This window comes from Motacilla alba, chromosome 9 (genome assembly GCF_015832195.1).
Source record: "Motacilla alba alba isolate MOTALB_02 chromosome 9, Motacilla_alba_V1.0_pri, whole genome shotgun sequence".
NCBI classification, from domain to species: domain Eukaryota; kingdom Metazoa; phylum Chordata; class Aves; order Passeriformes; family Motacillidae; genus Motacilla; species Motacilla alba.
In genome coordinates, this window is record NC_052024.1 from 9,262,613 (window position 1) to 9,288,929 (window position 26,317).

At 39.2% G+C, this 26,317-nt stretch overlaps 1 protein-coding gene across 7 annotated transcripts in view; it reads left to right on the plus strand.

Annotated features, from left to right (window-relative positions):
* The window catches only part of NYAP2 (neuronal tyrosine-phosphorylated phosphoinositide-3-kinase adaptor 2), a 137,210-nt gene extending 128,442 nt beyond the window's left edge, over window positions 1-8,768 (plus strand). For 5 of the 7 annotated variants that reach the window (XM_038145466.1, XM_038145467.1, XM_038145468.1 and 2 more), the window contains one exon: window positions 4,634-8,768. In XM_038145466.1, the coding sequence (XP_038001394.1) occupies window positions 4,634-4,861 (228 nt within the window). In that variant the 3' untranslated portion in view covers window positions 4,862-8,768. The remainder of the gene's footprint in view (window positions 1-4,633) is intronic. The other 2 variants (XR_005257948.1, XR_005257949.1) reach the window with 1 other exon arrangement.
* The last annotated feature ends 17,549 nt before the right edge of the window (window positions 8,769-26,317 follow it).

A 26,317-nucleotide genomic window follows, 5' to 3' on the forward strand; every position in this document is an offset into this window, starting at 1 on the left:
GCTCCAAGACAGCTCTGTGGTCTAGCTCAGGGCAATCTAATTTAGGCAATACATGTATTTGGAAACCATTGGGACTGCTAATTATCTTTCTGGAATAATATGAAGTTTCAAACCAATGAGATATGAGATCAGGCCCACTGCTAATGTAGGCACATAAAAAATGTACCATTTTCAATTTACAGAGAAGGGAACTACTTTGTCTAGCTTGTTTTTTGGACCTTCATAAAGCATTAAAACCCCACCATAAGGGATCTTTTTTTTACTTTGAAATACTTTAATTTTGCTTTGTTTTGAGGAGATGTAAAATTGTTTTATCTTAGTTGAAGATGGGTTTGTTACTTCTTGTTCCATGGCACTACCAACACAGAACCCAAGAGTACATAAAAGATCTTAATAACATTTACTGCCAATGTTTTGGGAATAAAAAATAGCAGTAAACTGAGAGAAAATAGTAAAAGTAAGGTAAGACAACCTTAGACTGGTTTCTTCTAAAGATAGTGAAGCTGGTGATTAAAACTGTGTGGAAAAGCTCAGTTTTGTATAGTCGAAGGAGTTTCTTACTTTTTGTTGTTGATGTTCAAGTTTGGTACAAGCATTTGCTTTGAAGAAGATTTTTGAAGGAAAACTAGAGACTGATGACTAATCTAAGGGTGAGTGTGTTTACCAAGAACATGTCAGACAGTAAACACTGGTTTACTCTTGCACTCAGTCACATTCAGGTGAGAGAATTTATCCAACCACCCTATATTCCTGTATGCTACCTACACATCCAGTCATCACACAGCTTTTACTGCCTGCTTAGGAGCAAAGAATTGAGCCTATCTCCAACACATTCTTGGTGAATGTCCAAACTTCTGGGCCTTTGCCCGGTGTTTTTCATCACTCTCTTGCTCTATCTGATTTAAAATAAAAATTTTATAAAAGGTGTCTTATACCTTGAATAATCTAATAAGTAAAAATGCCTTTAAAAATTATGTGCAATCAGTAAATTTTGTAATCCAAAGGATATTATGGGATGTAGTACCTGATACACATCCTGGAATCTCCAGGAGGTCCCTTCTTGCAATCCTAACTTTAGTTTCTAGCTCTTTCTTCCCTCTTCGGTAAGAACAGGCTTTGGGCCAAGACCCTTTGGTCAGAACCAAGTTTTCCTCTCCTGTGCTCTGTCTTGCTGGGTGTTACCTCTGGTGCTGATGCATTTTGTGCCTGTCTGTGTACATCCACATGTGCAGCCAAGCTCTGACCTGCTGCAGTACGTGCACCATTCCTCAAGCAGGCTGGGATCTTTCCCAGGAGAGCTGTATAGCTGTAAAATGTTCTGAATACTCTACTTTTTTCCATAAATCAGGTTGTAACATCATTATTTTTTGTGTCTCTCAGACTGAACAAATTCCTTGCTATGATGTAGCAGGGATATTAACAGCCTGGTGCATGACCAGAGGAGCAGGCTAAAGCCAGAAAGGAGGGAGGAGGTGAGAAAAATTAGTGCTAGAACTAAGTGTGAGTGCCATCAGTCACTGGGAGGATTAGGCCTAAGACTGCAGTGTTAAACACATAAGCTTTAAACACCTTAGCAGCCCTACTGAAGTCATCAAGGGTTTTTGCTGTGATTAACAGCTGGGTTGAGTCCTGGCCTGTGAGCCTCAGTGCCTGTTATTTGTCTAGGGAACACTGAAAATGTACTTAACACTCTGGGACTTCATATCATCAACATGGTTAGTGTCATTTCTGTAGTTCATTGATTTGCAGTGGGGATTTCCTCTCAGGTCTATCCTGCAGCTTCCAGTGACCATGAAACTTTGTTCCTAATATTTTTTATTTTGTTGCACTCAAACACTAAACAACTAGGCAAAACTATGAAAAAAAACCCTTTAGTATTTAGGCTTATTTTAATATTAAAGCTTTTTTTTCCCCAGGCCTTTCAACATTGTATGTGTTGACTTGGTATATTTTAGCAAATTACTTTGCCCATCCCAGTTCTACATATTTCCCCTGCACACACCATTACTCAATGCAGTTCCAGGGGAGGATTGTGCCAAGGGGACAGTGTACCTAAGATGCTGACAGGAAGGACTTAGCCATCAAACAAAAATAGCATTAAAAAAATCCCATGCAGACTTGAAAATTTGCATCAGGAAAGTGGGAAAATTCAAATTCTTCACAGTAAATGATTCAAAAACCATAGCAAAATACGATGGCCAGTATGAAAAAAGGATTTTGGAGCTGCCTACTCTTGGGGATATTTTAGGTGCTGTTTTGCAGGGGGTGGCAGAGTGTCTGTGTAACTGATACTTTCTACAACTCCATTTCTATCTTTGGGAAGTTGCAACCGGCATTTTAGAACTCAGCATGTCAAAATGCTGCTTCTGTCCTCTTGAATACCTCCTTGAATGCAGGAGAGCAGTCCCACAAGGCACCGTGTTGGCACGGCACTGTGTGTAGCACGGTGGTGAGCGGGGATGGCGTGGCTGTGACACTCTCACGGGGCTGTCATGGGTAATGCTTGGTGATGCTTGGTGGCTGGAGCACACGCGTGCTGCGGGACTGGCACTGGCACACACTCTGCCTGTGACGTGATGGGCTATAAAAGAGAAGGTATGAAGGTATTTCCCGGGGCCTACGAGAGGAATTCCATGCTCAAGTGCTGTTGTCGTCAAGCCTGGCGCAGAAGCCGCTGTGCTGGTGAATATTTGTGTAATGAATTGTGTGCAGACTGTGTCCCTGTCCTTCCCCACGGAGGAGGACCCAGTCAAGCTGAAGACACTGCTGTGTAAGTACTGACCCACCACTGGTGAACAGAGTGGCACGAAATCTGGGTCAGGCAGAGCCTCTCCAAAGATCTGTGGAGTGGAGCCAAGGGGTGGGAGGGGAGCATCTCCAGTTCAGATAGGGAGTTTTGAACCAAGCCTGGGCACCTGAAGAGAGAAAGTCTCATGGCCATGGCAGATGCTGTGCCTCATGCCCACCTGCACCACAGTAAACATTAGATCACACCTGAAATGAAAGATAAGTATTCAATTAAAAGAGCAGGCACAGGAGAATTCCTGAAAAAATGGCTCAGCCATTCACGAGGACACATTGCAGATAAGTTACCAGTATAATTCAAAAGTCATAAGAACATTCAAGGACAAAATCCATATTATGGTCTAAACTTGTTTTACTCACAGTGCTATCTAGTGTTTAAGGTAAGCGTGATTTTGTGATAAGGCTTTTATCCTCTTTTGTCCCCCCCTTTTTTTTTACAAAAAATATTGACATTCCTGTATTCTAATAATTCTTCTGTTTGAGCACATAATTTTTTATTACTTTTTCTGGTAGGCTTTCTTAAATTTATTCCTTTTGCTTCATTTTCTGCTATAAATCTGAACATTTGCTTAATCTCTTATCAATAAATGCTAGATAGGCTTCAAGCTGAACAAAAAAACCTGCTGAGATCCAAGGAAGTTGGATCTATAGGGGATTCTACAGGGGATTCTAGGCAAACCAGGCCCCAGTTCTAGGGTCTTGGTGTATGCCCATGCTTGGCATTTTAAGACTTGTGAATGAAAGTCATATACATCATTAAGTGTACTCAAATACCCTAAATAATAAAGATACGTTTCCTTCATGAACCACAAATTCTGCCAAAGTATTGCTGTAGATGTTCATTTTCATGACAAAAACAGAGATGTACCTGGACAGCCCCTGTGAATGTACCATGTGCATTTACTTACACACAAATCCTTAACTATCGGGAAAAAAATGTGGGGACAATCAAGACATCACTTCACATTTGCAAAATAAGTGTTCAGAGGAAGTTTTCTGAGCTGCAGGTATACAGTAATGTCCAATACCAATGAGTCCTTTCAGAAGAATTTACTATTAGTGATTTCTGTTCCGGTCTAAAGCCTCTGAAGACACATTTTCAATTGTAAACTCCCCACTGAACTCAAAAGAAGTCACATTCTCAGCTTCAGAGGGGCTGTGACATGTACTTAAAGCTAAACATATGCTAACCTCCCCTTTTGGATCAGGATCACGTTCTCCAGTATTCCACATGCATGAAAACAGGGAGTTTCTTAACTCTTGTGCCTTCCAGTTAATGAAATATCACAGAGTAGGATAGGTTAATCCATATAATTTGCATGGAGTTCATTAAATCATTTTAACAAAATTTAGCAGTTATATTTAGCTTGATACTCAGAAATGTTAACACCCTGCTTTTAATGTGACAGATTGGATTTGGAAAGCAATATAAAATGTGGGTTTCAGTGTGTAGAATTTTTTATTTCCACAGCTTAAGGATGTTGTTAAGATCCATGTGCCTTTTTAAGATCTATTCTATCATTTAAAGTCCAACCAGTGCTAGATTGCCAAAACCATTTATCTTTATTAGATTTTAGTGCTCTGGAGAAGTTAAATCTGGGATCTTCTATTACCCTTTTTTTTGTTCTTAAAGAAGTAGTTAGAAATAAGGACTAGCTCTATTTCTGTTGTTGTCATAGAGATTTTTATTCATAAAATTAGAGCGTTTCAAATAAGAGTAAGCTAACTTTGCAAATAAAAAGCATATTTAATCTATGACCAAGACAGTTATTTGTATGTTTTTTCCCTCTTTTTATTTTTTTCTTCCTCCATCCACCTCCCTCAACAGGTGACATGCATGCAGTGGTTGCAAGGGGACCACACGATGCTGGACATGATTGAAAAAAAGCGTTGCCTCTGCAAAGAGATCAAAGCTCGACAGAAATCAGAGAAAGGACTCTGCAAACAGGACAGCATGCCTATCTTGCCGAGTTGGAAAAAGAATGCTGGGACCAAGAAATACAGCCCTCCTCCTTATTCCAAACAACAAACTGTTTTCTGGGACACTGCAATTTGACAGGCCTGTGGAGGATGCCCTCTCCACTGTGCAGCACCAAGCACAGGTAGCCTGCTTTCTTGAAAAGGCAAAGACTCTAACCTAAGACTTATCTGCAGGTGGTGAACTTCCTAGGAAAAAACACACCAGTACAGTGCTCACCTGTCAATCAAGAGAGAGATTTAAGTTTCCGACTGGATTAAGGCATACATATTTATCCAGGATTTTTTTGGATCCAGAAGATATCAAAATGTAAATATGTCACCAATATATTGAAAACACCCAAACTAATACACTGTTTAAATATATAAATATATATATATATAAATTCAAAAATTTATGGAGAATTTTACTATATAATGTTACTGTTATACTGTTTTATTACCTATTTTCTATGTTCTATTCTACTGTTCACCCCCGCTGCCACCATTTTATTTCTCTGACCTGCCTAGATGTGGCCTCTGTACAAAAGCATGTGGTTGTACGTGTTGTTGGAGAGGACAATGTACAAAACAACTCGGTGCTAGGGCTGTAGAAGATAACTAGAGTCGTACTTGTTAGATATCCTTAGCTAGGGGGGTGGGATGGACAAAGGAGAGAGTTCTGGTGGGAAACAGCACACCTGCAAGCACTGGAAGTACAAGTGCTTAGCGCGGGTGCCCAAGTTGCATTTTAAATATTAATTGTTCTGCATCTGTTTTCCCATAATGGTAACCAGATTAATGGCCCTTGGTTTTATATGAACCAGTTACTAAAATGATTTGGCCAAGGAACTAAATTTTCTGCAGCATGGCCTGCAACAGAATCTCTTCCTTGAAGACGTTCCATTGATCAGCAGAGACCATGGTTCACTGTGACTAAGCATTGTGCAGCCCTTGGTGGAGAGAGCCGGTGGCTCAGCGGGGTGAGGCAGTGCCACTGCAGCCGCCATCCCTGTCCACATTTACTGACGGTCCAGAAAATAAAAGTGACAAAATATGTTTACATGATTGTTATTTTTAAATCCAGCAGCACATCCTCACTTACGCTGTGTCAGATTTCCCCGTGTTGTTTCTGTGGGCTGGATTTCAGACCCCTTGAAAGGCTGTGGGGAAATCCCTCTTGGTTTCATGCCGTTTTGAAGCAGAAGCCCACGTAACGTGTTCTCCCAGCTATGCCGTTTCTTCTTCCTGGCTGCTTCTGGAATTGGCTTGCAATCCTGTATTATATTACACCCATTTTAACAGAATATTATGTCATGACCAAAGATTTATGACCTCCTGGTTTTAATGGGAGAAAGGGATGGCTCATACTGATTATGAGGGTGAAAGCTGTGCGGTGAAATATCTTCCAAAAGGATCTGTTGAGGACGAGGGAAAATTGTACTGCAGTGGAGTAGGGGGGAGAAAAGATCTATGGCATATATTTTGTATATTAAAATTTCTATCTATGTGTCTGAAGTTTGGTAGTACAAAATTCCCTCTTTAAAACAATCATTTTAATGTTATATTCACCAAGAAGAAAAGGTGTGTTGTTTGAAATTTCTTGTTATATTGGCTTTTCTTTAAAATTATATTGACAGCATTGCCACAGCTGTAATTGCTGATCAAAAAAGACCAAAAATAACAAATTTTAGAAGGTTTTTGTAATCTATATTGCAAAAGTTTGAGTTTCAGTAATGTTTTATCAGTAGTAGTTTCTTTTCAGCCTCTGAAATAAAGTTTTTAAATATTTTATAACTAATTAACTGATGTATATTTTGATGTCCAAACTGAGATTTCTGTAAAAGATGAAGTGTGTGTTTATATGTGTGTATGTATATTAGCATTACTGTATATGTATATATGCATATGTGTACACACATATACATGTATATATGCATGTATCTATATATACCCATAGATGTGTGCATACGTATATCCGCATACGTTAAATATTGGTGTGTTAGGAATATACAAAGGCTGGAATAGGTACAGAGTTGAAATGCAGATTTGAAGACCCCCTCACAGCCAAAATGACAGAAGACATGAAAAAACCGGGAGGCTGTGAGGGAATCTTTGAACATGCTGCATCCAAAAGACACCAACTGTTTATTCTGCTTATTCTCTCTTTTTAACGAAAGAAAATTGCAGAAGAAAAAGTCCAGAGATCTCACAAAGTTCCAGAATCTGCTGGAAAGAAGGAGACTTGTTGGTCATGAGAAATCTGTTGAGATAACAGGTTCATTATGCAGCAAGTGTTCATGGTTTGTCTTCCTTGTAATGTGGCAAGAGAAGAATTTCCCATATCCATGTGTGAAATACTTAGCTCAGCCCTTTTCCCCAGCTGCACAAAGTCACTGGTGACAAAATGCAAGCAGGCGTTCAGTCAGCTCTGCCAGTCCTTGTCCTCACTGGTTTCCTCCTAGAGCAGCTCCTTTAAAGCTGCGCTGCCAGAAGGTCACTGGCAGCGCAGACCCGGGCACACCTGCCAGGGGAAGGCAGTGCCAGTGTGAACGGTTCTGTCCTTGCTGGGCACACCTGCCGGGGGAAGGCAGTGCCAGTGTGAACGGTTCTGTCCTTGCTGGGCACACCTGTGGGGGAAGGCAGTGCCAGTGTGAACGGTTCTGTCCTTGCTGGTGGTTGTTCATATCGTGTCCTTTCCATATCAAGATGTAATAGGAATAATGATCAGGGAATTGAAGCGTTCTTGTCCTAGAACAGACTTGCTTGTACACTTAGCCCACTGCAAACTCCTTGTTTTGCTTTTATTGCTCAACACTATTTATGTTGTCCTTCCTAAATAACTGCCCACGTGCTTCCAGACCTCCATTGTATCCCATGGAAACAATGGCTTTTTGTTTTAAAGTGCGACAACATGAAAAAGTAAAATATAACTTAGCACTTACCTTCAAAGCACTTTAGAAATGTGAAGTAAACCTCATGCTTGCAAGAGCCGTTTTACTGAGGAGGGATGTGAGGCTCAGGCAGAGTAGTTTCCAAGGGTCAGGGACAGAGCCAGAGCAGGACACAGCCACTGCCCTGTCCCATGACTGCTGGCCCACTCCATGGCTCGAGTAAAAGACACATCGTCCTGCCGAGAGCTGCCATCACAATGCTGTCACACATTTCCTACACCACTTCTTGTCTCAGCAGCTTCTGTGTCACAGGGTGAATGACAGTGCTTAGTTACACACGGTCATTAAAGCTGTAGTCTGTATAAATATGCAATCTGTATATACATACAGATCACATATATACACACACTTATGGAGACTGTATATATGAAATTGTTTGGTATGCACTTATTTTGCTTTAAACTCCTGAAGTTAAACATTATAGTGTAGCAATTTGTGTAAGGTGCACTGTGATTTCAAGAAAGCACAGTAAAGTCACAGGTCTTGTTATTCTTGCACTAAAAATGTGTTTACGTATATTAGCCAATGTATGTCTACTTTATTGCTCCTTTTGACAAATTAAAGCAAATGGTATAAAATAGTATGGGGTTTTTTGGTTTGGGTTGTTTATTTTTAAGTGGACAATGGCACTATGTTTTTAAATGACAGGGTTTTTAAATAAAATGAAATAATTCTGTGTTCATTCCAATGTAATACATTTACCAATATCTTGAAACTGAATGTCATGTTGCTTTTTTTTATATTTCATTAGAAATTGTCAGGTATGTGCCTGAGATTGTGTAGGACTAAGGAGTAGCTAGAGGCTAACTGTAATCATATCTTATTAGCCGTTTCTATATACACAGTATAAATACATATTAATTTTCTTTTCATTTTTGTACTTGATTTTTTTAGGTAAGATGTAATTAAATGTACTTTGATACTTCTGAAGTAATAAGATGTTGTTTGAAGATCAATTCTGCTTTCTTTAGTGCATTGACAATATTTTACAATAATTTAGTGCTTATTTATTTGTGCTCCAGTGTAATTATAATAAAAAGCAATAGTTTAAAATATTTGGCTGTTCATTTTTATTTGATAGTTTAAGTTAAGAGACAGGTTATTCACTAAGGATTAGCCAGAGATTCCTGGGAAGAAAAGTCAAGTCATAGATGTTTATATATAGCATTCCCTAGGCACATTTTTAATCGTACCATTTGTTGGAGGAAATGAATTAATTGCTTTAATAGGTTAGTATTTGCAAGTCATGCCTCATTGCATCTAATGCCATGAGTGCCATCCTCAACTAAATCCTTAGGATAAGATTTCTCTGAAGAGCAGATATAAATTTTTGTCTAAGGACCTTTCACAGTTTGGAATGGCAGACGCTCACCACAAAAACACCCCCTTCAAAGATCTCCATTTGCAGAATATCCCCAAATGTGAGAGGGAAGTATTGCACTCTCCATAAAGCTCTAAAAAATCTGCTCAAAAGTAAGCATAATCTTCCTGTACCCAGACAGAGGCTTTAGTCCCATTAGGATGTAAAACCCAGCCCTTGCAGAGGAATTCCACAACTTTTTTAAGAAGACATCCCCCCTAATATTTTTAAGAAGGCATTCTGTAATTTAAAAAGGTTTCCAAGAACAAGTAAGCAAGTAGTTAATAAAGAAGTCAGTAAAAAACAGTAATGCTCTTGCAGTGGCACTGAGACCATATTTCTCTCCTTTCATGACAAAAAGCCACCTCTAATATACAAAAAAAGGTCTTATCCTTGTCTGCACAGATCTACATGGAGAAGTGCACCAGGAGGGAGAAGCTTTTGGTTGTCCTCAGCAGGAGCTGCTTCTGGGACAGATTGCAAATGATCCAGAAGGTGCTTTCCAAGTGCTTCCTTGCCCCTGGAGTCACCTGCTTTCCCCAAGGCACAGCCTCTCTCCTCAGCAGCAACCCCACTGACAGGGCCCATATATAGGACAAAGAGCTTTGCTACCCCTTCATGCTCCTCTTCCTCCCCCCAGCCCCTGACACAGGTGTTCAGAATGAGCCATCCCCTGAAGCAAAGTCCAGCCTTTTTCTCACTGGCTCTATGTGCTCTATGAAGACCCCACATGGATGACTAGAAATTAACACTGTTTTACAGGGGCTTCTCCAGCCCTAAAAGAGGAAAAAATAATTTGTCCATTTCTCAGCTTCACATCTGTGCTCTTCAGTGGTACAGTTCACAAAGTCCTGTGTCCTAGCTCATTTCTAAATGATTGCCATGGTGACTTCCAACATTCACCTTACCCCACATGACATGCCTGACCACTTCTGGACACAGCAGCACCTGAACAGAGAAGGAATTAAATGGAAGCACTGCCAAATGCATCAGGGAGCATAAATATGGGGCAAAATCAGACATTTTCCTATTTTAAATATGTGTATTCTCTTTCTTTGCCACTGCAGAAACACTTTTTATATACCATTGTTTTTTAAACAGAAGAGGTTTAATTTAAAAGGAGACAAGACCATAAAAAGCAACAGTTGAGTTTTACACTTGTATTTTCTCTAAGTTTATTTAGAAGTGGAAAGGTGCCTGCAGTGCTCTATCTTGGGTCTTTGCTCCTTTTGCATTTTGAAAGCCATCACAATACCACTGGCTGGAGTTGCTGCTGTTTCTCCCCTGCAGTCACTCGGAGTGACCTCAGCTGGTGCCAGAGTGGCTGAGAAGCAATTAAAGCACAGAGGGGCTTGGCTTGCTTGGCAACAAGTAACCTGCCCTGAGCACAGCAGGGAAGTCAAGCAGCCCTTAGAGAGAAGATGGGCCAACATCTCTCAGATCTATGGCCAGCACTCACAGAGCTGGCAAAGGAACTGCAGGAAACCAAATAAAATTTACAAAACCAGAAGACAACTGAAAAGAAACACTGCTCAAAGGCAAGATTGAACACATTTGGCATTTATTTTCTAAACCTGCCAACATCTCTTTTATGTGCTTTTTTTTCCTTTAAAACCAGGTTACACATCTGTCACCTTTTAATGGAGATTTTTGGCACAGGGGTGGTTGGTGGTTTCAGTGTTTTCCCCACCTGTGGTATATTTTCTTCTTCTTTTGTCTCCTTCTCTCTTTCTGTCTTAATCCTTTCTTTCATGATGTGCTTTGGGAAATATATTTGTAGGTGCAAGTGTTCCCATCATCTTTTTTTTTCCCCATTCATATTCTCTACCTCCCCTGTTCTCAGCCAGCTCTGTGCTCTCTTAACCCTCATGAAAACATACGAGGAGAGCAGGAGGATGAACCACCATTGATTTTATTTTAGAAGGTAGGTTTATCAACGCTGTTGTTGGTTTATACACAGCAAGTTCCACAAGGGGCTGGGGAAAGAGGAGCGGCTGGGAACCTGGTGGGAAACACGGAGCTTCAGCCTCGGGCACAAGGGTGTCCCTGGGGCAGCAGGGCCAGTCACAGTGACCCTGCAGGGAGCCAGGCAGAGAGGGTCCCTTTCCGTCGCACAAGTGACACCCACCAGGAGGAACCTCCTGTGGCAGGGTCTTGGGGACCATCGCAGCTTGCGGTGTTCGGGAAGCAGGGAAAGCAGCCGAGTGTCAGCCCCGGGGGAGAGAGCAGCCCGCACTTCCTCAGCAGGGCTCCTGACTGAATCCCTCGGTCCTGCTCTCCATGACCTTATACTTTCTTTGGACATTAACACCTCTGCAAAGTGGGTGTTAAATGGTGTTGTTAGTGTCTGTAGCGTGGTTTATATCCACTTGAGAAGTGTAAATGATTCTACAAGGTGCAGGGCAATGGAAAATCAGCTTTCCCCAGGCTCCAGCTGGCTGGGGAAATTCAAATTAACTCCTGTGGAATCCAGCTCCTACCAAAGAGCTCTATTCTTTCCCAAGTTCTTCAGGGTTTTTTTACTGTTCTTGTAAACACAACAACTGAATGGCTGGTGTGTTTATTTATTACGTTTAAAGAGGCTAAGATGTCCTTGGCCAAGCAGGCAAAGACATTCAATTTCTGCCTGGCTTTTATGCTCATTTGAGAATTTTGTCTCAGTTTCTGCTGAACTATGTGGCCCATCCAAGAAGCCCACACCTTCTTTCCCTGGCACTTACTCTGTGTGTGGGATGTGGTGGCACATGTTGTAGATGAAATCAGCTGACAGGACGTGTTATTCCCTGGGGTATGTGTTTCACTGACTAGGCACTACCTGAGAGTGTCTCTTCATCCTCTGAACTGTGTCACTTACAATTTCCACACTCACCATGGGTAAGACTTCTCCCTTAGGCTTTGGTCATCCCTGTCCCTGGCCATGGTGACAAAACATCTGGCCTAGCTTCCTAAAAGGCATCTAATTTGGTGGTACATCCAAATCAGAGGACAAATTTTGAAACTAACTAGGATCCAACCTGTTAAGGGTACTCAAGGTTGCAAACAATGCCATCAGCCTCAATAAAAACCAGACTTCTACTGCTTGTGCAGCAGCAGTCAGCAGGGGAAAACCTACAGTACTGCACACAGGGTCAAAGAGGTAAAAATCAGCACCTGAAAGGGTCATTTAAATTCACCTGAGCCACCCAATGCCCCTTGCAGTGCACCTGGCAGCACGCCCTTGGGTTTGCAGCCTTACAGGAAGGTGGTGACCTTTCAGGAAAAGCCCAGACAGGCATCTCATCCGAGCAGCAGCTCGGGGCAGCCCTGGCACTGCCCACCCCTGTTGGGTGTGCCTTTAGGTGTGACCAGGAAACCGCTGCGAGCCCTTCAAACAGGTACTGCCCAGTCACCACAGACAGTGCTGGAATGACCCTGCCAGCATTTGTGCCAGGGATTTACTGCTGTGGACTGACAGGAGCTGTGAATTTGACCAGTTATCATGAGTTTTTCCCTATACTTTTGGTGCTGTTTCATTTATCCTGGAAAGCTCCCCTCTGTCTCATCGCTTAGGTCTATTTTTGTAGACACAGACAGAAGTACAAATCTCCAGTACACTATCTGAATTAATACTCTGTGGCTTGAAAGAAATGCTGAAAATCCTTCATAATAGCAGGATTTGAAATAAACTAAGTAACATGTCTGATTTTTTTTGCCAAAATTTTAATATTCCCTGATTTTCCATCTGCTTTAGGAATTCAAATAATTTTTTGAAAATTGATACCAGAAGAAATTTCCAATTCTGACAAGTTTTAATCCAATAGAAAAGCAAATTTGAGTTCATGCTTTGTTTACTTCCATAAGAAAGTTTTCTTACTGTCTGTTTAATTTCCACAGAGATACTATTGCTTATGTTAACAGGGTTCTACAACACATAAATCACCTTTCAGTCCTTCCCTCTCTGAGAAAGAATGAACACGTAGTGCTTTTCACTCAGATTTTTCTTTCTCAGTACGTCCACAAGATAAATGAGAGCTCTGCTAAGTGAGGTTAGTGGGTTTAAGGAAGGGAAGATTGTTTAGAGTCTCAGTGTGGTGAAATATAGCACTTAATGTACATATTCTGCTAGTTCAAGGCATGTTTTAGGGAAGTTTATACTGTTTCCATGACAAATTAATAGGAAATTGGACAAAATGCTGACTTTGGATTTTTGCTTGCGGTAAAGTGTTCTCTGTCCTTCAAACTTTATCTTGACTGAAGAGCACTAGATTACACAACCGAGAAGAATAATTCATGGTACATTTTACTACTGTTCTAGCATAGACAAATACACTCTTCGTTTTACTCTGGACCAAAAATATTTTTTACACCTTTGATTTGTCTTTGTGTAGACTGTTAGTGGCTGTCTGATACTGTCAAAGGTAAATCAAAGCATTAATGAAAGATCTGTGTCAACTTATCCCACTGTTTCAGAGAACATTTTAAAATGCTGGAGACCTCAACCTCCATTTTTGAATTTAGTCCCATTTTCTACAGTGAGCACCTTGCAGATGCTCTCCACATTCCTGCTGTTAGCTAGTTTGCTGTGGGTCTTTTGTGCTGGGTTTTGGGGTTGTAAGTCTTGTTTTTATTTTCCTGACACTCTCCCATAAACCTTTGAAATAAAGGATAAATTAGTTTCTGTGACAAGGAATGGGCGTACCACGCATCTATTCATGTATGTATGTACACCTTAAAACCAAAATGGGTACCTGGTTCCAAGTGCTCCCATAGAAGAACAAGAAAACAGGATCATGTGCCAATTTAGCATTCAGGGCCTTCACATTAAGAAAGTCTCATACTATGTTATGACAGCTCCAGCTTGGAATCCCAATCTGAAGATGTCATTTACTTTGCCATAGATTTTGGCAGTTATTTACTCAGACATGTGAGTAACTTTCCCCTAGAGAGTTCAAGAAATAATGTTACATGCTCCCACAGAATTCGAACAGCAGTATATGTTTTAGGTTAACAAATTATTATTGTCTTAAAAGAAAATAGTTTTCAATGTCACAGTTGTCAAGTGCTATTTGATGGATGTAATTCTGCAATAGAATGTGAAACTTTAAGATGGTGTCTTCTTTTAAAAACTCTTCTGAGGGGCATTAGGCTCTAGTGTATCTAATTAATGCTTTAAATATTCTTTCCTATCAGTCAATCTTTATCTATCTTTGTTATCCAGTATGGACTGCTCATTGAAATCGATTGTTCTTGGTCTTTTCAACCGTTGATTGTTCTTTCATGGCTGAACACTTTAAAATAACAATATTGATTTTTCTTACATTATAGTCCTCCTCATAAGTCCTAACTTGAGACTGTCACTGTGGCCTAAGAACATATGGGGACACTTAGCAGTTCTGAATTTAGAGTGAAAAAGGTATGCTTAGTGCAGTATTCATCCAAGCATGGATCTTAAAACAGACAGTCCAAGGATTCTGTATTAAGACCATGCTTTGGTTTAGTTTTCTTTTAAAATTGGTGAAAATATTTACTCACAAATGTGAAATAGTGTGATACGAATCCTAGAGTGTGCTAACTGGAATATCTTGTGTCTTCGCAAGCCTTCGGTTTCTTGAGTTTCCAAATTTCATGGGATCAGAGTAGGACTAGAGAATAATTTCTGTTCTCTCTTCTTCTGCTCAGCATGTGGAGAGTGTAGGGAATCTACTCCATCTCTTGGACCTCTGGTGGCCCAGAGCACTCACCATGTACTTGAAGGTGCCTTTCAGGCTGGTACTCTCTGATAGCTGTTCAGGGAGGGATGTTCACATCTGTCTGGTCTGGCAGGATTAGCAGTAGCATGGCAAATTGTGGTCTCATGTTGCTGCAACACTCAGGCCTGGCTTTGGGGAAAATATTAATTGGATCACTTTCCATTTTCACAGGAGAAAGAGGAACAAACTTCTTTGTATATTATAAACAATAGGACATATCAGGAAGATAAATGCAAAGGACAGGAAGTACAGTTGATTAGAAAATTTGAAATGGAAGTCTTTTTTTCTAGAGACTTTTATTTTAATAGAAAAAGATATTAAAATTATTGTTTTGTTTAAAAATATGAAGCAATTTTTGAATGTTGGAGTGCCCTAATATTAATTTTGCAAGTGGAATGTTTTTTTTTTCCATTTTGAAATGGATTTTTACCATTAAGCAGGTTTTACGTATTAATAAAAAAACTCAAGAAAAAAGTCACCATTTTTGGTGCTGTTACTCAAGTTTAGGACCTTGGAATAGGAAAGACTAGAAACCTTGTTTCTTTTGGAAACAAGTTGAAAAATGATTACATGATCCACAAAACAAAAAAATCTGATAGGAATTGGAAGCAGCAGAGCATGACATTGACACATAAACACCAGGACGGTGGCCACAGTGTGGTCTTTCAGAAGAGCTGCCTGTGGGCATAGTGTCAAAGGACAACATGAATATCAAGAAAACCCTAAAACAAGCCCTTGGATTCATGAGAAGTGGTTGTCTCTGTGACCACACAAAATGATGTGACTAAAAACTGAGGCAGAAAAAAAATGCCTGTTCTGTAAGGTAGAAATTATTTTTCTTCAAGAGAAAGCTCTGTTGCTTTGGACTTTGCTGGTGATTTGAATTGTTGCCTGAACCCCTCCTATTCTGCTTTCACTCATCATATCATTGGAAACTTAATAGTTGAAGTGATTAACAGGAATATTTAGAAAAGGACAAAATCAGGTAGAAGAAAAGTTGATGCAGCAATTTGAACCACCATAGAAGAGGGAAGACATGATACTGAAAATTTTGTAGCTGGATCCAAAAATGTTAAATAATGAACAGACTGAATATGTTTTAGTGGAGGAAATAAAACTACAAGGGAGAAGATAAAGATTTACTACTGTTGTATTTAATGGAGTACAGGAAAACAGCCAAAGATACTGTTAAAGTTTGAGGCTAATTATTCAGAATAATTAGTAAAATAATATACCCAGTAGAGAAAGTGGGAAAGGATTTTTGCGTGTTTTTAGCCCCTCCATCACCCATATTGGTGGCATGGCCCTTGTGAAACTGTCCTCAAGACTGTGATACTGTGGAGTCAAGGTATAAAGTGGATACAAATATTTTTCTAAACAATATAGAGTTTTGGGAAAGTTTTTTCTGGTTTTGAAAACTTGATCCATTATTGCCAGTGCAAACATGGTGCAGGGGATGATTGCACAAGGGCAATAGTGTTAACACACAGCATGAGACATGATCTCTGGGTCTTGGGTCCCAGATAGAGATATTTTGCATAAGATGTTCCTCACTGTCTTCAGAGGGTTGGAAATGGTGATGGGAGATGCCGGGTTGTGCCTCAGCTGTTGAGATGAAGCCGTTGCTGTGAGGTTGTGCCGTGGTCGCTGGATGTGTGCGGGGCCCTGTCAGGCGCTCCCCTCACGGGCCCACCTCGGGGGGAAGCGGCCTTGGCCGTCACCGCAGGGGACATGCGGCTCACAGGCCGAGCACCACAGAGCACTGAGAAAACATCACCATCACGGCTTAGCTCTGGAAAAGGGTTCCTTTGGGATTCAGGGGAGACTTCTTAGCATCATCTGAGAAAGTCTTTAACCCTTTTCCCTGACAGTTGTTGTCCAAGCTAACAAAGTACCGTGGAATACAAGCATCAGTTACCGGAGAGGCCTCATAACTTTGGTCTGTATTTTTCTGCCATCTGTGTGACTCTCTGGCCCTTCTTTGTAAAGGGGTGAACTTCTAATTTTTATTTTCTTTTTAATTTAAACACTATGCAGTGTGGCAAAGCCTTTGGTCATGAGCAGGGCTCCTGGTCAGATTGATTTTGGGCAGGGTACTGAGGTAGGCCTGGAAACAGCCATTGGGCCTGGGCTGCCAGCATCAATTCAAACTCCCTGCACGCTTGTGACAGCAGCAGCAGTAGGGGAATGTGGCACGACAGGGAGCTGAGGCAGGGTGGCTGCTGCAGGCGTTGGCCAAAGGACCTGTGTGTTCATTGAAGCTGGACCGGGGTGGCCAAAACCGTGGTGGTGGTGGGCAAATGCTCATGAGCGCTTCCACAGTAATCTCTGAAATACCCTGGATTTAATTTTTGTGTCAGGCTGCTTGCTTCTGCAGAGAACAGTTTATGGTGGAGTTTTGTGTTTACAGAGAGCTGTTAGGCTGCCCTTTAAAGTGTTTAAATAATATTGTATCAACACGGTGCAGACTGATATGTATCTTAGCAACTGTGTCAAGTTCACGATGGGCTAAAAATCCAAATGGGAATCAAACAATCTGGAGCCTTAAAGCTTAGAAAGCTGAAAATAAGGAGAAAATTACTAGGTTATTTTGGATTCAACCAAGGCAGCCCTTCAGCTTAATACCATGCTAATTGTAGGTTAACAAGTACCTTAAAACTGTAATTAAAATGCAATATACACGCAGTATCTACAAAAATTATAAAAAAATTATGTTTCATAACAATAAAAAAAATTGAAATAACAGAAGTACAATTGAAGTTCAAAAGGGGTGAAGTCTATAACAAAGCAAAATACTGCTGGTTTTATTTACATTTTACACACCCATTGGTTCTTAAGTCTGGAAAACTCTATATTTGAATACCAGGTTGAATGCTGTAGATTTACCCAAGTGTATGTGAGCAAGAATACGGGTGAAGGTCCTGCTGTAAACATGAGCAAATGCTCATGACCCACTGTGCTATTGCAAAAAGTCATGCAGAAAACAGCATTACAGGGAGTTTACAGGCTTCTGGGTTTGAGACAGGTTAAGTGTGTCATAAATTGTCCCAGAACTAGCAACAGTCACTTGGCATCACATTCCAATGATCTACATTCATGGTCACCCCATTTATTGTGTGACTATCTCAAATCATTCCTGAACATACTGTGTGAGCAATTATTTTTGACTTGAACAGACTGAATTGGTCTTGTCTGCAGAACCTGAGTTGGGTCTGCAATGCCCCTTACCTTAGAGAATGAGGTTTCCTCCACAAAGCAAATTTCAGCTTCAAAGTGAATCGTGTAAGAGTTGTTAAAATTTTCCAGGTACACATTTATCCAGAGATGTGTTACTCAATTGATGGTTTGTATGAAGCTGATATTTGAAAGCATTGTTAGCTAAGCCTTCTAAGTACCTTGAGGATCATTATGGGTGTGAGAGTTTCTAGTTATCAGGACTTTAACTCACACCTCTCTGCCAGAATATTTACAAGGCAGCACTGGACTTTTTCCGTTCATCTTTTTCCTCTCCTCTCCTTCATTCTCCTCTCTAAGAGAGAATGAAGGAATAATAATGGCCCAAACCAACACTGACACAAAGCTTGTTTTGGGTGTTAATGGTTATGGCCTTGAATGTGCTGGACAAATCACTGCAGTAAATACCAGGGAGACTCAAAAAATAGTCTGGGCCCTGAGGTTCCAGGTTTTGAGAAGGGATGCACTGTGTGAGAACAAAGCTTTTGGTTTGGCGCATGGAGATTAAGGGATCAGTTTGGTAAGATGGAGTGAAAAGGCAGAGTTATTAAAGTTAAAAGGATCTTGAACTTGATTCACCACGTGATGTGAGAAGGGCACAAGGGGCTTATGTGGTTATGCTGCTTCTTGTGCCGTGTGAACCTCTGAAGAGTGGAGGTCCCATCTAATCTTAAATTACTTTGTCCTTCCCAGTTCTTGTGTCATGCCCGAGATGTGAGATTTCACTGACTCTGTGTGCTCAGTAACTGAATCTGCCAGCTGATGACTTGAATCTTTCCCAGGAATCACAAGGGACAATCAAAACATCTCTGCATTTTAAGACACTGAGAGCATTTCACCATATGAACTTGAGGATTTTTTGACTATCCCTATGTACTGGGGTATTGGAAGAAGCATTAGAGATGGGAAAGAACAGTAACTTGGAAAAAAGAGGAAACATTTTTTAAGAGTTATTCCTTTGGAGGTTAGATTTATTAGAATGGGTTAGATTTATTAAAAATGTAAATTTTGAAGATCTAAATAGAAAAGCAGTGGAGTGATTTCTCAGGAGCTAATAATCTGTTCCCAGCAAATATTTTAAAATAATTTACTGTGAAATCAATTTTATCAGATGATAAAATCACATGGGTCTCTTCTGTCATGAAAATTCTCTGAAATGAAATGACTTTTTCAGTGAAATAACCTATTTTTCCATGCAAAAAGTATGGTTTTGCAGGAAAGAAAATATTTTCCCCTCAGGAAAACTTTGCCTGAAGAGAGAAAATTAAATCGAGAAGCTCTTTTCCAGTGAATATCTTACAGGTAGATGAAGATGCTGAGTACTCTGCAGTCTCACTGCCATTGAAGCAGTCAGCTAAGGGAGTTGGATTCCCTCTGTCAGCCTAGGCTGTGTTCAGGTCGGTTTTATTCCTGTGAAATTCCCAAGATCCTTTCATGTAGACAACAGGAAAATTCATTATTGTTCTTCCGAAACATTCTTTTTTTTTTTTTTTTTGTTAGAATTCCTTGTCAATAAGGGAGAAAAATATACATTTCTAAGTTTTTTGCCCTTCCTAGAAGGAAGAAATCCTTCAAAATTTTATACTCTTTTGAAGGAATGGAAGTGATTTTGTCAGCTATTCTACTGAAGACATTCACTGGATTTTTGTCCAGCATCCCATGGGGATTTTGAAGCCACACACAGGGAGTGTTTTGTGGTGAGATGGAGCATTGTGCCTAGTGGAGGTGCAGCTCTGGGTTTCCAGTGGCCCTGGACACAGGATTGTCAATGTTTCAGGGTAAAGAAGGCTGCCTACAAGGGCTCTAATCTCTAGTGGAACTTCACAGTCAGTATTGTAGTCAAATCTGACAGCTGTCTAGTGAAATGACTTTTATTAATCAATCCCTGTTTTTTCCACTTGTTCTCCCCTGCTTATCTTTCCTCTGGTTTATCTTCCCTTGACTTCTGTCACCTTTCTCGTTATGTATCACCCCCCTACTTTTCTTTCCATAGAAATTTCCTTCTTGGAGGTGGGAGGACAAGAAATTTGTGATAATCAGTCCCATTTCCTCCTGATAACAGTATTTTTAACGTTCATGATATCTAAAGATACTGTCAAGATATGAGAGAAAAAAGAACTAGACAGTGACACCAGCATTCCATCTGGTACAGTAAAAAAAAAAAAAAGTAAATGGAACAGCCTGAATGTTTCTGCTAATGATAGTTCTAATGACACCATGCACCATCTTAATAACAATGCTCTTCTCTCCATGAATGGCAAGGTATTAATATGAATGTGTGTACTTTTTTTTAAAATCTAAAATACTTTGATTTAAGGGTCTTGATCCTTTTTGGTCTTTGCTCCCTATTCTGGGATTAATTTTATTGATTCATTGGAACTGATGCTTACCTGATACTTTCCGAATGAATAAGGAGTCCTTGGACCTCAAATAACAGCTCAAACTTTGCTTGGGAAATTCAGGAAAAATTATGGCACGTACTGATTTGTCTAAGTCTGCCTGCTCTCCTGCCCAGCAGGTATGAGTGTGATCTGCCTGCAATTTTAAATGAAAATTTTTGGTGATTGACTAAAATAATGACTTCCTGAGCAGTATTTCTATTTCAGTAGAGTTTATTGGTATTTTGTAGCAATAACTTTTTCCATCAGGAGAAAAAGGAAACACATCTATTTCCATCCAGGTTGTACAAGAGGAAAAAAACCCCAAAAACCTATGTAGCTGACAATCCTTTATTCTGCTTTTAGACACTTTTAGAGAGAATATTGCAGTTTATGCAGCCCATGATGCACTAAGATGACATCAAGAGCTTGAAAGAAATATTAATTCTCATTTCAACGTTTGTATTTGACTGTAGATCACAGTTCTGAAGGGGATTTTGTCTCTTGCCCCTCGCTTACAGTATTTCACACACCAGGTACTGCATAGAACTCAGCTATTCTGTTACAGGTGAATGTATTTGTTTACCTTGCCTAGCTAGTCTTCTTTAGAAAAACTGCTTCTTTAAATGACTGTTCTGCTCCCAGATGTTGTTTAACATTCAACTTCCCTCCTTGGCTTGAACCATATCGCAATGTTCTCATTTGTTTTGAGATTAGCTGTGGTTACAATATTTGACTTCAGCATTTTGAACACTTTGGAGTTAAATAGCACTTAAATCCAAGATTAATTATGTTGGGTTTTCCTATTAAATAAAGAGTTCCATCTGCTAAAAGTACTTTGAGTTGAGTAGTTTCAAGTATTAAGAGCAAGGCATTTAAACTTGAGCTTGCCTAAATTCCATTGTTTGAAATCAAAACCCTTTCACTTCCTTTATTCTTGTTGTCAGATTACAATACAATATTTAGAAGAATGTTTTCTCCAATTTTATTAGTCACAAAGATATAACAAGATGGCATTCTACTTTTTCATTCAGCACCTGGAAAACTTTCATTTCAACTTGCTAAAATAAATGATTTTTCATTCTTCCTGAATGCAAACAAACACTCAAAACCAACCCAGTGTTGCTGTCCTGTTGGTTTTCACTTCGTCCATGCCTTGTTACTGGACAGTCTGTGCTTGAGTCATGGGAATTCTGCACTGACAAAATACCCCTGCGCCTTTCTCAGTAGTAATACTTGGGATGATGCTTCAAAACAGAAATTACAATAAGAACATGGGCTTTCCTGATTTCATGGAGACTTAAGATGTGACTAGATATTGTTCTCATCTCTTATCTCTAGGTTGTGGACAAAGCCACTGAGTTCTGCACTCTGGGAGAACAGCAAGCACGTAAGGAGCTACTCTGGATCAGGTAAGCATCTTTGGGAAGGCAGAATCCAATTGTCATGATTTTTTCTTTTTTTTTTTTTTTTTGAGTGGAATTTGGATTGGAGATTCCTGTCAAGCAGTTATTTTACATTGAATTTTGTAATATTTTTCTCTGGAAAGAGTAAATTCTGCCTTAAGCAAATTTATGTAAATCGTGGCTATGTATTTATTGGGAAAGATGTCCCAGTGTTCTTGGAGAAACTGGGAAACCTTACCTTGAGTGAAGTCTGTAGCCAGCCAATGTCTCCTCTGAAAGTACCTGTTGAAGGCACTGTTTGAGGAAGGACAAAATATGTGATACAATGCCACCACTTTTTCTTTGTCAACATCAACCTCTCTCCATGTTCTCTCTTTCAGTTAGTTAGTTAGCAGTGAAAGATATCCCTGATTAGTCGTGTTCTCCTTATTTTTATTCTTCCCTTATCATAAGGGTATTTTTTCCATTATATCCCATTTTCAGATTTGTTATTTCATCTCCCCACTCTCTTTCTTTTCAACATACTAAGAAATTAAGAAACGGAAGGTAGTAGATGAATTCCTGAGAGCAGAGATTTCAAGATTTGATCCTATAATGCAGAGTACTTTCATCTCCAATTAAAAGGAATAATGAATGAATCTGTTTTAAACACAAATTCAATCACCAAATTATTTCCTTTTACCTATGCTACTGTGGTTTAAAATTTTCATACAGCACAGGATCTAATGGAAACTCTCTTCTGGATGAATAGGAGCAGAGTCTTAAGATACTGCAATTTGAAATAAAAAAAATCATTAAAAATTTAATTTTGACCTAAAACATGGCTCATATAAAATTTTCTGCTTCATTTTAGAAGCTGTTAGTTAATTAGGAAAAAGGTAAAGAAACTTTGTGCTCTATTGCATAACTATTTCTGTATCTTTTAAGGAATTTTTAACATCTAATATACAAACAGGAAATCAAGTATTGCATCACTCTAACCAATAATATAAGTTCACGAATCAGTCAAAAATAATTTCTTATCTTTGTGGGCTTTAAGTCACACAAATATATATATTTTTTTATGCACCAAAGCAAATGTAAGGACATGTATGGATATTAACTAAGGTAAGTTGGGTGAACTATGTGTCCTCAGGAAAAAAAAAAGAAATAAGTTTAACAGTGTAATTTAAAAAAAAAATCAATACAAAACTTAATCTAGTAATCTCTTTCCTTAAGGTCATTGAGTTTTACAGAAACCACAAGGCTGTAGTTACAGTGATATTTTCATATAAAATTTATTAAATATTCCCACTAAAATAATTTAAGGTTGCAAGGCAACTATTATTACTCAATGCAGATGCATTTTAAGAAAAATACAAAGCCACACAATGATTTTAAAATAGTGATCAGTTTTGTGTGCCTTCACAAAGTGAATAAATAATCTTCGAGTTTTATTATTTTTCTGTTAAAGATAAGCATAGCATGTTAAAAAAAAAAAAGAGCTAGAGAGAAAAGTTATATGCAGTGACATTTACTGTGTGGATCGCAGGAGAGTTTACTTCCTCAAAATCTTCCAGATGACTGTAAGTCTAACACCTGTTAAATGACTCAGGAATATAAAAAATACAAATGGAAATTATGAAAGTGAGATATGCTTCAAGTTTTTATTTTTGGTTATTATGTTACTGAAATTTTGTCACAGTTAACAAAAACTGGGAGACATTTTCGTATTTAATTTTCTGTCTTCAGCAATAGGTAGCCTGACCATCAGAAATTTTAGTTGTTGAAAGAGAACCAGAGCCTAAATCCCAGCAATCCAAGAATGACCAAAAAAGCTGAGGGTAGGAGAAGGTTTGCTGATCTGGAGGCTTTTCCAGGCCATTCAGTCTGCTCATTGCTATTTATGGATGGCTGAGTACAGACTTAATTCAGAAACTGAAGTTTTCTTAAATTATGTCAGACACATAAAAAAAAGTTGTATATATATTTATATATATATAATTGAGATGGGTATGTGTTTGTGTAAGGATGGTGAAGCACTGCATTTTCTTACACTTATCCTTAGCAGTTTTGTTAAATCTGCTCTCCAAAAGTGGAGCTACAAAGCCAAAGTCTAAATTTCTGAGAAATGGTGGCATTGCACCTCTTTGCTTAAGCTTTAGGATGCACTCAATTCCCACAGATTAAATGCTGGGGTGGATTTGATATCACAGTCAAATTTTTGTAGAAGCTGCATAAAGATGATGGGTACAGAGCTGAAATCTGGTCCAAGAAAACTCTGCAGCAACTGAGGCCTGCCTTGGATGCCTTCCTCAGTTTGCTTTTCATTCTACCATCCCAGGGTACAGGTAGATTCCTGAGCTGCAGAAGTTAGTTGAATACCAATAATACCCTGGCATCATATCTCAAAAATAATCAGCAGTTTAGTTTTGAGTCTTTTTTTCTGAGTAATCTTTTTCCTGGGTGTGTGATAATCCATCTGCCAGAGCCCTGTTGTTTTGTGGCTTATCTGAAAAATCTGATTTTTGCATCTTTATGTACCACCTGGCTCACAGGAACAAAACTGAATATGAACTGCAACAAAGAAAATAGACTTAGGTTTTTCCTGAAAAATCTTCGTTGTAGATGAAACTATTCAGTTCCTTAGGGACTAACTGAATGTTTCTTCTGGTGCTACACTTATCTTTTATTGAGGCTGGGTTTTTTCTATTATAAATGCCTATTCTTATTTGTGCTCTTAATAAAGTATTTTGAAGAGTACATGAGGGAAGAGAAAAAGTGAGGAGCTAGTCTTTTCTTTACCTATGTAAGCCTGAATATTTATAAATAAAAGAATGTGAAGTATCATCAATGTTATGCTGGAATGACTTTACATTCACAGAATACTGAGGCATAAAAAGATGCTAACTAAAAATTCTGCATTAAGAAAATTTCAATGCATTGTTATGCACTCAAAAATCAGGAAATGATAGCATTAAGATTATGTGTTTAACCAAATGTGCTGCCTTCATATTGTCATGACAATTCTTTAGATTGTAATAACAGACTGCATGTAGTGCTGCTATTATTTCTTATGGGCTCATATCTGACAGCCTAATACACATCTAGAATAGAAAACAACTCTATTTTGGTTTTTTTAAAAAATAATATGACATTTTCATTTTTCAACTTTCATACTCTGAGAGTTTTAAAAATCCAGGAGGAAAATCCGAGCATGACAGAGAAGCCTCTCCCTGGCAAGGTTGGTTAACCTGGCACTTTTCCTATCAGCCCTTGATCAACATTTACATCATGGAGCTAAAAGCAAAGTGTTGCAGTCACCTGTGCACTTCAGGACAAAAAAGGTGCTGTTAGAGAAATATTTGGGAAAAGTCTTTCACAATTGTGAGTGCTGTTTATGGAACCTGCTATTAGAACTGCAGCATTTACCAGGGTTAGCCACAAAATATCCAACATAACATGGGTTCTGCCTGCACTTGGAAATGAAAATTGGCGATAAATTGTTGGTAAAAGTTTACTTAGGAAAATAATTTACCTCATCTTCTGATTTTTATGCTAGCAAAGGATCTGCAGAGTTATGCTGTGATAAATGTTGGGCGTTGTATTTGGAGATGACAGATGTTTAAGGTATTTTCAGTATTTTGAAGCAGTTCTTTTTGGTTATATTTTCTGTCTCTTGTATTGTTCAAGGGGCAGTCATGAATTGAAAAAATTTTCCAAGTCACTTCTGTACAATTTTGGCCCAGGACAAGATGCTGTGTTTAAATTGCATTTAAACCCTGGCCATTAGTGCTGCTCCACTGTTGTGCCAGCACAGAGTCCTGGGCTTCTTTCCTTTCCTGTGCTGCATGAATTTTACCTTCTGGGAGCCCATGGAATCAGCTACATCCTCTTGCTGAGAGCAGCTTCACCCAGCCACGAAGTGTCTATCCATGTGCACTCTAAGATTGCAATATGCAGTGAGAACACGGAACTAAATTGATAAACAAACCTGGCTTGTTCTTTTCACAGGCTCTAACTCCCTCTTTCACTGAGCACAGATCAGAAGGAAGTCACTTAAATCTAGTGAAACCCATACTCCCAAGTGAAATTAAATAGACTTGGGATAAGTCTTGCAGAGTAAAAAAATACAGCTTTTTACCATGTACCCTTGAGGGCTGTAGTAAATATGTTACATTTAATGTAGTGTTTTTATGAGCTGAGAACACAGCCAGCTGATTTTTTTTGTCTCTATTTAAGACTGTATCATATCTGCACTTCTACTTTCAGTAAGATCTGCTATGATTACTCTGGAGATTTGAAAGCCAAAGCACAGGCTTTATCACAGGGTTGTTTTAAATAAATATTTGGTTTGATTTGGTTTTTTTCTTTTGCCTGACTATCACCACCTGTTTAGCATCTTCTCCCATAATAAACCAATTAGTGCTTAGAAGTTAATGAGGGGGATGCTGAGTTTTGGGGCTGGCTGGCAAAAACTGCTGGGGAAGGGAAATCCTGCTCATGGGAGAAAAGT